General features: G+C 41.2%; 2 protein-coding genes across 2 annotated transcripts; both read right to left on the bottom strand.

Moving 5' to 3' along the window:
* Positions 1-1,561: 1,561 nt before the first annotated feature.
* Positions 1,562-5,731, bottom strand: gapdh (glyceraldehyde-3-phosphate dehydrogenase). Its single transcript, XM_040030050.1, has 12 exons — positions 5,670-5,731; positions 5,186-5,231; positions 3,990-4,089; positions 3,593-3,699; positions 3,418-3,508; positions 3,203-3,318; positions 2,907-2,988; positions 2,655-2,806; positions 2,474-2,552; positions 2,211-2,294; positions 2,026-2,123; positions 1,562-1,944 (listed from the first exon to the last, which is right to left on the bottom strand). The coding sequence occupies exons 2-12, from the start codon at positions 5,206-5,208 to the stop codon at positions 1,875-1,877; spliced, it is 1,002 nt and encodes a 333-aa protein (XP_039885984.1). The 5' UTR covers positions 5,209-5,231; positions 5,670-5,731; the 3' UTR covers positions 1,562-1,874.
* A 3,958-nt stretch (positions 5,732-9,689) lies between these two features.
* Positions 9,690-11,545, bottom strand: wu:fj39g12 (uncharacterized protein LOC563937 homolog). Its single transcript, XM_040030056.1, has 3 exons — positions 11,320-11,545; positions 10,594-10,766; positions 9,690-10,360 (listed from the first exon to the last, which is right to left on the bottom strand). Exons 2-3 carry the CDS (start codon positions 10,690-10,692, stop codon positions 10,064-10,066), a joined length of 396 nt encoding a protein of 131 aa, XP_039885990.1. The 5' UTR covers positions 10,693-10,766; positions 11,320-11,545; the 3' UTR covers positions 9,690-10,063.
* Positions 11,546-11,923: the final 378 nt, after the last annotated feature.

Below are 11,923 nucleotides of genomic sequence, written 5' to 3'. Positions count from 1 at the left end.
AAACTTACTGACATGCAGGGGTGCTTTATGCTTCAGGGGAGACACCAGGGAAGAGGGAAAAAACATAAAAGCTTTGTATTTTTAAATAAATATATATATATATATATATTTTTTTTTTTATTTTTACAACAGAAACAGGAGTTCGGTGGATCAGTTACATGGTGCTTCTTCCAGACAACCAGTGAGACTGAGAATTTATGACAACAGAACAACTTAAAAGATCCTTTAACATCATTTATCACACTGTAACTCTAACATCTTAAAGTATAAATTTTAAAGTCATCCAAATCACAGGGCAACACAGAGGTTTTCAGATATTTGTGCATGAGAGCAGACAGGGTCAGGCAGGGCTAACTTTGCATTGTATTTTCGTACCACTTGTCCATCGCTTTTATTAAAATAAATTTGCAGTTCGCAATCAAACACTTTATTATTACATACAGAAAGTACAGTGATTTCTCCTGACATACTGAGTTGTGATCTGTAGACAAACTTTGGTTTTAAAAAAAGAGAATCATGAATTTTGTTCCCCATCATAGATGGGTTTAGTTTGAGGTTAGGAGAAGGTGTCACCGACCTGCTGAGACAGATTTCAGGAAAGAGCTTCATAATCTTAGCTGAATGATGTGTTAGTATAGCTATATTGTGCATTGTTTGGCTCGGGTTCTCCTCACATTCCTCAGTTTTGTGAAAGACTGACAAACAAGAGGTCTGAAAAAAAAAAGGCAATCCAGAGCTATTAATGCCACTGTAATAGGATCAGGTCTATGTCAGAGGTGCACAGGTGGAGTCTGGGTGTCCACATCCTCGATGATTTATCCTGGATCCAAAAGGCATCACAGCAGCTGCTTTCTGAGGCCTTACCATCCTCCAGGATGGCACCAGAGGAGCCAGACTTCCAGCAGAACAACTATTTAATTATTTAAATAAATCAATCCACGCTTCATATGAGTGCTTTCAAGTCATTTTGTCATACTGAAACAAAATTCATTCAAGGAGTAGTGATGGTGCACATGTTTCTCTTCAGAATACAGATGCTTTAGCAAGTGTAAAAGAATGAATAAGGTTACACTATGTCCTCTACAGTCACCAGATCTCACCTCAACTCCTAGATAGGATTTTTGGTGATCCTCTCCACTTCTGCACCTGCTTGTGTGTCCCATCATATTCACTGACCTCACCATTTGAGGTACATTAAGTACCAGTCCTAACATTGGCCTCATCTTTTATTTCAAACATTTTGCACAGTTTTTTTTAACCCATCAGATATCCTCTCAGGGCTGCGCAGCAGCTCCTCCGTGTTCCAGAGTTTGATTTCAGTAATGGACAAAAAAAAAAAAAAAAAAAAAAAAAAAAAAAAAAAACCCACAACTTTGTTTAAAACTAAAGATTCTGTTATTATGAAACTGAATTCACCTTTATATACTTAAATGTTAATGTCTTGTCAGAAATCAGGAACAGCACTTAAGCTCATTTTCCTTTCAGTAAATAACTAATCTACTCCTCCAGATCAGCCTTCATACATTTCTGTTCAGATATAAAGGAGGAACAGGAGACTGAATCTCACAAACGAAGGACTTTATTCCACCACTGCAGTACTTCAGTACTACAGACAAGCAAATACATTCACACCTTTTCTCCAAACCCAAGAACAGAACAGGGAATTTGAAAAATAGAAAAGAAAAAAAAAAAAGAAAAGCATTGGTCTCCAATTTAAATCTTCTTTTGCTCTATGTGGACCTTTCCTCAGGCGTATTATGGGGGATGGCTACATGACGAAACCAGAGTCACAGAGAATACAATGCCTTTTTGTACATTTGTAACTCAGGACTAAGAAGAATGTGGGCTATGCGACAGTTCAGCGACAGCCAAGTTTACTCCTTGCTAGCCATGTGGGCCATCAGGTCGCAGACACGGTTGCTGTATCCAAACTCATTGTCATACCTGGCAAAGAGGGGAGAGGTTAGCAGGAAACACTGGCAATAAATAGAAAGACATTGAAAGTAACCAGTGTTGAAGGCGTACCATGTGACCAGCTTGACAAAGTGGTCGTTGAGGGCGATGCCAGCGCCGGCATCAAAGATGGATGAACGACAGTCGCCGTTGAAGTCTGTGGACACGACCTTTAGGACGGGGAGAAGAGTGTGGCACATCAGCAACGAGATCCACAGACAAAATGTAGCCATGAAGTGACAAAGTTTAGGGCGTACCTGGTGCTCTGTGTATCCCAGAATGCCCTTCATGGGTCCATCAGCGGCAGCCTTCACAACCTTCTTGATGTCATCGTATTTGGCCTGAAAAAGCAAAGCAGTTATATTTTCATTTTTAAAGAAATTAAAAAAAAAAAAAAAAAAAAAAACACAAGGAGGTGAACCACATTTGTAAATCTGAATTTAAAATCAAAGTCATCCACCCATTTTAAAAACTGAAATTTCTAGATCAATATTTTGTAAATTGCACGTGTGATACTCACTGGTTTCTCCAGACGGACTGTCAGGTCAACCACTGACACGTTGGGGGTGGGCACACGGAAGGCCATGCCAGTCAGCTTGCTGGGGGAAAATAAATAAAATGTTTCACTTGAGTACTGGAGCATTACAAAGCAAAATATTGTTTTAAATTGTACATTAGAGTAGTGTTTTATTTGCACTCACCCATTGAGCTCAGGGATGACTTTGCCGACAGCTTTGGCAGCACCAGTAGAAGCGGGGATGATGTTCTGGCTGGCGCCACGGCCATCCCTCCACAGCTTGCCAGAGGGACCATCCACAGTCTTCTGGGTGGCAGTGATGGCGTGAACTGTGCTCTAATAGACAAACAGAAAAATAAAAATAGGAGGACAATTAAAAATGTAACTTAAACATAATTTCTTCAAAACTGCTTAAGTGCTGTGTATGAATTCCTACCATCAGGCCCTCAATGATGCCAAAGTTGTCATTGATGACCTTGGCCAGAGGTGCCAGGCAGTTGGTTGTGCAGGAAGCATTGCTACAGAGAACGAACATCAGTCAAGTTTTAATTTTAAAATTAAATGTTTTAAATGAATGAAATTAATTATAAATGCAAGATCAGTAAAGACTGTCACAGCTTTCATTAGAACAGATGTGTAGTTGTTATTCATTGTGTTCAAAATATATTCCTAAATCTGTGATTTTGGCAGCAAAAACTCATTCATCTCCAAATATACCAAAAAGATTCTTACCTGACAACATTGAGGGACTTGTCATACTTCTCGTGGTTGACACCCATGACAAACATGGGAGCGTCAGCACTGGGTGCAGAGATGATGACTCTCTTGGCACCACCCTTCAAGTGAGACTGCAGGATCGCATTGAAATCATTCAGTTTTCTTTTTGCACATCACATATAGCATACTACCTTTTTCTGCATTCACATTTTACATGATTTAGTACTTACAGAGGCCTTCTCAATTGTGGTAAACACACCAGTGGACTCCACCACATACTCTGCACCAGCCTCACCCCATTTAATATTGGCGGGGTCCCTCCTGAGGAAAGAAAATAGGAGTTATCTCTGAAACCATTACACAAATTAATAGCTTATACAAATATGACAGGCGAACTCAACTTACTCGTGGAAAACTGTGATTTTGTGTCCATCGATGACCAGCTTGTCTCCCTCAACCTTCACCTCGCCTTTGTAGCGGCCATGGGTGGAGTCATACTGGAACATGTAGACCTAGAGAGGGGATAAGGAGAACTTTTTAGACAGGCTTCACAAAAACTGGGGGGGAGAATAAGTGAAGTGTGTGTTCCTGGCTCCAAAAGCCCTCATTTTATATTTAATTTACCCAGTTTGCTAAAATGATGAAATTCATACTTACTGGAAATGGAAGAAAAAAAAAAAATCCAACAAGTATTTGACAAATAATTTTACTAGAATTATGTTATTCTAACATTCAGTCATACAAAGCTTGTGGTGAGTTCGAGCTAACGCCTTATATTCCTTTCATTTCCTCCTTGACTGACCATGTACTCCAGGTCGATGAAGGGGTCATTGATAGCGACAATCTCCACCTTCTTGGAGTGGAAACCAGCACGGGTCACCAGACGACCGATGCGGCCGAATCTGAAAAATGAACAAGAGGCGTTTCTCATTCTGGCCAGTAGGTGGAGACATCACACCACATTAAAACTGACTACAGTCACGTCTTTGAGTTTCGGTGAAATGAAGGCGCTTGTTAAGATTATAAATACGAAAATAGATTTAAAAATAATAATAAATCAGAGCAGAGTTTGATATTTAGTCAGAGGCTTCCCTGTAACAGTTCAGATTTTTCTTTTGTGTGGGGCGAAATCTCCCCAGAAGACCTGACACCACAGTAGAAAGGCCAGGGTTCAAGAGGAGGGGCTGAGGGGGGTGTGTGCTTTTCTCTCTGAGAGGCTAAAGTCGAAATTAACCTCCAATGTGGTAATCCTGGTTACGCAGTGCACTGTTTGAACAACAGCAGGGTTACTTTTTAACCACAGGTCCAAAACTCCGGGCGCATAGATACTCTGTCCTGAGAGACCAGGAAGAGAGGCGGGTGGATGACAATTTATTGAAAACAAATGCGTAGATCCGCGTCAGAACACGTGCGCTCATTGACATTTAGGTTACATAGGTCGCCTTTCACTCGCTGATGACCCCGAGGTCAAAGGCACTGGCTATTTAAGATCAACAAGAACATGAGAACAGCCGGCTGTCACCATTTAAATAACACAGCAGGTTGTAGAAGAGAAAAAACCCTTTTTGAAGGCTAATTTTAGAAATAGCCCCTACAGTAAAGTGACAGGACAGAAGACCAGCCTGAGACAAGTTTTATGTAGCTGTTCCCCAATACTGAATGATGTGAAATGTTATGCATTAATCCTTAAAGTGCACTGAACTGCAGACTTGCAGTGTACTGGACTGGGCCCTCGTTTAAATAATCACACATCATCCCATACACTTGGATAGCATCTTGCACAATACCTGCATTCTTTAATACAGGAGTTCGTAAAACAAACTTTAACAAGCGTGGAAACCTGAGCCAAGACAGCGGCGTGGAAATCATTCCCCACTGATGAGAGGGATGTGGTGGTGGGAGTTGCAAAGAAAAGTCCAAAGCTCAACCTCAGTGTGTGTTGCTCATTTGGTTTAATTAGAAAGATTTAGAGGAAGTGAAGGGGATGATCATTCTTACCCATTGATACCGACTTTCACCATTTTGCCTGGGTTGGTCTAGTCCTCTGGAAGGAAAAATGAGAGGGGGAAAAAGGTAGCATTGCGAAATTTATGAGGTACTTTATTAGCATTAAGTTGATGATAGCTGCTTGGACTGCAGGTTAAGATAAGTGAAGACAACTTCAAGAATAACATGTGAAAAGTATTCTACTGATAAGCTATCTGTGATCACAGTCCAAGTAAAAAGCTAATCTGCATCGAGGAAAAAAAAAACTTCAGACTTTGCAAAACTAAAAGCATAAATGACTTAATAAACATGTTAAATCTCTTGTCCTGCTAAACTTCAAACGTAACGATGATGTAAAGTGAGTCTCTTTTGACTTTATGACCACGTGTGCTTTAAAATTGGGCACAATTAAGCTCGTGCAGATTTTTCCAGGTGATCTAAATCAGCGCGTTGAGTCATGCAGCCTGAAGCCAATAAATTATTTGAAGGCATTTACCGTTTGTGAAGGGGCTCTGCCTGTCTTGGGACTCCGGATGTGAGTGGGGAAGAGCAAAGTTAAGCTGCGTGTTTTATGATTGACCGAGGTGTGCAGCCACGCCCCCATCAATGGTGACCACTCCTCGCCCCGCCCCGTCTGAATGTCAAGGTCGTCAGATGCACAGAGACATGCAGAGTGGCCGCTGCAACTTTATTTTAAAAAGCTCTGGTCTTATGACCTAAGCTCTGCTGCGCATTAAAGGCCTGAATCTGGGAAATGTTTAACTCATTTTTCATTATTCCAGCAGCCTGTGCCATCAGGCCTGCTTTGTGTTTCCACTTTTAAAAGCACCAGATATAGATACCCACATATTAGAGTCCTCAGATAGTGGACTGAAAAAAGAGAGGGGTCTCTCTCTGACCTTCTCAGTAAATACAGACACACAGAGAGAGCAAACGAGGGATCAAATCTCTCCTTCATGGCTGTGACATTTACTGTCCAAAGACCATGACCCTTTGCTCTGTTGCTACTCTGCTTTTGCTGCTGCTCCATCCCTTCAGCAGAAGTCAAAAGTTGAACTTTGGCTACCTAACGTGAGCACATGATCACAGCGCGCATGTGCACAGGGGTAGATTTACTCAGCTGAATTTTGGCCTTATCAGGTTATTTGGTAACCGATGAAACGCGTCATTGGGAGGCAGGTTATTTTGTCGGTGCTTAACTGTTTTCACTGTTGTTATCTGTTTTTTTTTTAAGTACGTTTTTGTCTTTTTATGGCAACAGTGTCGACACAGAAAAGAAAGAAGGTCAAGATATATTAAAAATAAATCCAAATAATGAGGGTGTCACTTTAAACCATAAGGCCAGTCAGTCCCAATCTCTCACTAATACCCCCTGCCACTATACTGGGCCTTAGCAGCCAGCACTCCTGATAGTGAATCCAAACCTGGCATGGCATCTTGTCACCAGAGAAGCATTTGAACTTGCAACACTTTGCAGGTCTAACTGAATAAAATTGTAATACTTAGTAACTTTTATTTTCCAACTCAGCTGCCCACAGGGTCAGCAGCAGACCTGCAGACGTGTCGTTCTGCACCACAGCTGGACAGTGATGGTTTGTTTTATGACTTCTGTCCAACAGTTCAGGCATAGCTGAACTACCACCACCCCGAGTGCATGCATGCCAGTCTTGGCCTCTGCTTTGCAGCTTAAGGTCAAAGAGGGGAAGTAAAGGTCAGGCTAAGATTAGACACAAGCTGCCTAGTCAACACTTGGGCCATGTCTGTACTGTAAATGCTGCCTCACTCAGATCACATGTTCTTTTCATATTACAACAGTTAAACTCGACCCACTGTAGACAGGCAGCAGCCACACAGCCACGGAGTAAAACAAGTGTGGAAAGGACTGTTTTACTTAAGAGAAACGTGAGTTATTACTCAGCTAGAACTGAGAAATGTGTTTGAACAGGAACTTTAAACTAGAGTATCTACTGTAAACAGGCTCTTTTTTTGTTCAAGTTTATTTTATCAGCAGCGGGAAACAAACTGTATCAACTGCACATCAGTGATCAGCATGCAGGCACGTCTGCAGGGAGGAGAGGCCTTCAGCTACGTTTGTACAATTTGTCTCCTTAAAGCACAGTGCAAAGTCCAAAGAGCAGCTGTGTGTGGCAACGAGCAGAGGAACAAGAGGAAATTCATACTGCCATCTTGTGTTGTGGTTCAAGCAGCCACCAGGTCAAGCTCAGATGAAAAAGAAAAGGGACAGTCTTAAAATTATTTCATTAAACCCTCCAAAGAAACCAAATTTCTACAAGAGGATTCAGGCAAGACTTACGTCTCCATACAGACTGTAAGATTCCACGTATAAGGCTGATGAACAGTGAACATACAACAAAAACATAACTTTTTTTTTAGCAAAGGTTAGAGTTTGGGGTATGCTAGCAGGGTTCTGAAATGAGGAGACTTATGGGACCAGTTTGTACTCATAAATCAGGAGCATGCCGTAGAAAAAAAGCCATTTATAATTAGAACAACACGATCCTAACAGTCAAGCACAGACATGGCTCTGCCCTGTTGTCCAGGTGCTTTGCTGCTGTTGGGAGTGGTAAATCTGTGTTGCTGCCATAGTTTATGCTTTATATATCAGGCGAGTTACAAGAAGAGACATTCTCTCAGGGAGTAATTTTAACGCCTGTTAATTATTGGAATTTCCAGTAAGACAATGGCCTCAAACGTGAGTATAAGTCAACTAAAGCTTTCTCCAAGCATCCTCCCTGAATGAAAACCTTTGGCAAAACACCATGTTATGAAAAAATCATCCACCCATACATCCAGTTTCTTAAAAACAATGGGACTTGGAGCTTATCCAGTTGTCATAGGTCAAAAGGTGTGGTACGCCTTGGACAGAGTTCCGGTCTATCTCAGGGCTAACGACGAGATACAGACATTCACACCCACAATTTTGAGTTACCAGTTAACCTAAAATGCATGTCTTTTAAACTGTGGGAGGAAGCCAGAGTATCCAGAGAACCCATGCAGCCACAAGAAGGACATGCAAACGCCACACAAAAAGGCCCCAGACCCAGTGTTAACCACCACACCGCCGTGTCACTTCATGCTTAATCTACCATTCACCAAAGTCATAGCTGGTGTGTTTTACTTTATTATAATCAATAGAATCATTTATAGTAATGGAGATTTTGTTGTTGGGAGTGACTGAGATGAACAGGATTAGAAATGAATGCTTCAGAGGGACAGCTCAGGTCGAGCAGTTTGGAGACAAAGTTAGAGAAGCAAGGCTGAGACGGTTCGGACATGTGCAGAGGAGGGACAGTGGATGTATTGGACAAAGGATGTTGAGGAGGGGGCTGCCAGGCAGGAGGAAAAGAGGGAGACCTCAGAGGTGGTTTAGGGATGACAGAAGGTTGGTGTGAGAGAGGAAGATGCTGTGGGATAGGGTGCGATGGAGGCAGATGAACGGCAGCCAAAAGAAGAAAATATACCCATTAGAATCACTTGTAGGTTTTCTGGGTAAGTGAAAGGCTGTGGCAGGCAGAATATGTTTATAGAGATCTACATTTATTTAAATGTTAGGAAATTGTGAAAAAATATAAAAAGGTCATAACAATTTCTCTCAGTTTTTGAGAGCCTTGATCAACATCTTCAAATTGACTTTTGAAGATTCAAACATTTGTAGTCCCTCAATGTGTGAAAAACAGAAAACAGGTGGAACCAGAGAAATGCTGGCCATTAATTTTCAGTCAGCTGTTTAGGCTCTGATGATTTTCTAGATGTTAGTAAGCAGTGATGTGCCATTATAAAACATTTTCAAGTTTCTCTAAATCTGCAGCTGGTTTGGAGGACCTTGAATTTTAGGACACAGTGAAAACCTAACATGTTTTTATTGCGTACTACATGAGCTCCTCACAAATTTGTGCATTACCAGCAAATTACGTCATAGTGTCGACTGTTAGATTTGATATACTTAACAATGAACATCCTTACTGTATGTTAGTCCCTAAAATATGTCGATTTTTACAACTCTGTTACTACACAGATTATTTTATGCATTCACGCCATCTAATTCTGTAAGCATGTTAAATCTAATTCTATTTAAGCTTATAGGGAAAAAAATTAGCATTTGTTTTTCTTCCCTGGGAACTTTGTTGTAATGCCAGAATAAAAACAGTTTTGGACGCTGCAGCCGATCTTCAAATGTTGACCGCTTTTGCCAGAACGACGAGGGAAGAAATGAACTTCCTCCAACAGTCATGAGAAAAAATAATTTAGAAGAGTTATTATATCTGTCATGAGAATTTGATGCTCTGTTTTGAAGGACAAATTGAGATGACGTGTGTGAATACAGAATGAACCATGTGGGCTTTTTAATGCAAGGAAGGAACTGGATTTTATGCGGGGTTGAAGTAAAAAAAAACAAAAAAAACCCAGAACGCCACAAATGTCAAATCCATTTATTCATGCAAATCATAAGTAAACAAAAATAAATTGCAGAAATTTCTGATGCCATCATTTTTTGACTATCCACATCTATTACGGCTGCTTTTAAACAAAATCACCTGTCCACAAAAGGTCTAAACATTTACAGAGTTGCAGACAAAGCTAGAAATACGGAAAATGCTAAATTACTTGAAAAATAAGCCCAGAAATTGATGGTGATCATTTGATGTAAACACAGCACACATGTTCTAATATTCAGGTTAACATTTAGATATGGAATAAACTGTGAAGCATCTGATCTACACTGGATGAAACCACATTAGCAGCACTGTAAGTTTACACCATACTACACGCATGTAAACATCCTTCTCTGCAGGTGAATGCCTATGCATGTGTGTTTCCTAATAATCTAAGAAGGATGTAAGCAGTCTTTAGTTTCCTCCTCTGTCTCCACTAACAGCCCAGTCCACTCATAGACCCGATCCGATCCAATTTCAGGCCAAAGCATCCCCGGTTCCACCCCCTCCGTGACCGGTCCGGTTCTGCTCGCTTTTGGTTGGCCAGGGTGCCCTTCAGCAGACGGAGCCAGGGGGTCTCGGGCTGAGTTTGTGCATCAGCCCATTTGGGGTATTCAGCAGCTTTGGACCCGGAGGAGAGGGTGGACTGCTCCTCTGCTTGGCTGTTGAGCATGTTCTCCAGGTCGTCAAGGGTCAGAAGGTCATTGTAGCGTTCCAGAAATTGCTCCACAAACTGCACAGTGGAAAAAAAGAAGTAGAAGATGATGAAATTTAATTGTCGGGGAGTATACAAGGGACAATAATTCAATCAGTGATACATTTCATTACTCTCTCTCTGCTTATTCTTTCCTGTTCTGCCTCCCATCCTTTGTGGACTCTCCTTGATTCACTCTGAATTCTCCTCAATCTATTTTTTTTTTTTTTTTAAATCCAGCCCTTCACATCCACTCCAATCTCCTCCTGTACCTGCACAGCATCAGGAGAAGGATGCAAAGCACGAGCCTCTGTGATCTCCAGGGGAGTCAGGAGGAGCAGAGCGGCACAAAGCAGCACAGGGCACAGCATGGCAGCAGATGAGGATGAGGAGCAGGAATAACTGGAATCACACCGGCTCAGAAGATTCAAACACTGACGAAATCCTGGAAAAAAAATTTACATTATTTAATGTAAATATTTTGATATAAATACTGAATCTCCACTAATACTCCACAGATTGTTTATTTGACAATTTAGTGTCTAAAACACATCTTTTATTGTGTGTTCACAGATAAACATTGCTGCGCAGTAACAAGTGACGCAAGTAAAATATGCACAGCAAATATAATGTATGCACGGGGCATCTAACTGAAGGCAACTGGTAGTAAATCGAGGTCAAAAAGAACTCAAATTCATGAATCTTAGGAAATAAAATTGACATTTGTAATTGTTATTTGAAGAGAAAAAACATTTCATTTTTGCAGCATCTTAAATTTTAAAAATAAATTAATAAAAATAAATAAATTGAAATATTAGAATTATGAATAAAGAGCTTCTGAAATGTTAATTCTCTCTATTTTTACAGATATCAAAAAACACTGTCTGGAGTTACTGTGTAGCGATTTTTCTTTTATGTAATGCAAGATTTTATTTTACATTCTTTAGGATATGCTAATTCTAACGTAACTATGAAAGAGGAAATTTAAGAGCACTCACCTGTTGTTTGGTTGTTTCTCAAAGCTCTTGGTGTCTTCTGCTATTACAGACTCTTCTCCATCTCCTTCGGTCGCTCAGCTACCTCTCACTTGTTGGCACCTGCTGGGAGCATCACTATCTCACTCGACTGGCTCCTCCTATTCTTCGCCTTCGCTCACTGATGGAATTGGAGGGATGATTTTCTTCCTCTTGCGTCTGTCCCTTTGGCAGTGGCTGAATGCTGGGGCATCAGCTGGGATGCTGCAGAGGTTTTGTAGAGCCAGAGACACCCTCCGCCCCCAAGCACCACCACCCCCACATCATCTTCCTCCTCATTTTTTTCTTTGGAGTGATGTCATAGCCTTGTAGAGTCATTGTCATTGCCAAGGTGACTGTGTAGTTTGGACCATGTTAACCAACTGGCCTCAGCCTAAGCTGAGGTCAGAGGGCTGCATTCAGCTGATGCCTTGTCAAAAGTGACCAGTGGCTATAAAGCTTCGCATATTTCAGTCACGACTTAATCTGAATTATACCTTTCCCATGTGGTGACAACACTCTTTGTGCATATTAGCCACCCTCTCTCTCCTTTGTCTCCGTGGTCTTTCCCAGCATGCACTGACCTCCC

The sequence above is a fragment of the Simochromis diagramma genome, unplaced genomic scaffold (genome assembly GCF_900408965.1).
Source record: "Simochromis diagramma unplaced genomic scaffold, fSimDia1.1 OVJJ01000361.1, whole genome shotgun sequence".
NCBI classification, from domain to species: Eukaryota; Metazoa; Chordata; class Actinopteri; order Cichliformes; family Cichlidae; genus Simochromis; species Simochromis diagramma.
Note: the sequence above shows the minus strand (reverse complement) of the source record. Positions and strands in the feature narration are given on the sequence as shown.

Coding starts and splice junctions, on each gene's coding strand:
- gapdh (XM_040030050.1), bottom strand. CDS start 5,208: ATGGTGAAAGTCGGTATCAATGG. Junction 2,989..3,202: donor AAGTCCCTCAATGTTGTCAG/GTAAGAATCTTT, acceptor CGTTCTCTGTAG/CAATGCTTCCTGCACAACCA. Junction 1,945..2,025: donor TTTGTCAAGCTGGTCACATG/GTACGCCTTCAA, acceptor CCTCTTTGCCAG/GTATGACAATGAGTTTGGAT.
- wu:fj39g12 (XM_040030056.1), bottom strand. CDS start 10,692: ATGCTGTGCCCTGTGCTGCTTTGTGCCGCTCTGCTCCTCCTGACTCCC. Junction 10,361..10,593: donor CTTCTCCTGATGCTGTGCAG/GTACAGGAGGAG, acceptor TCCACTGTGCAG/TTTGTGGAGCAATTTCTGGA.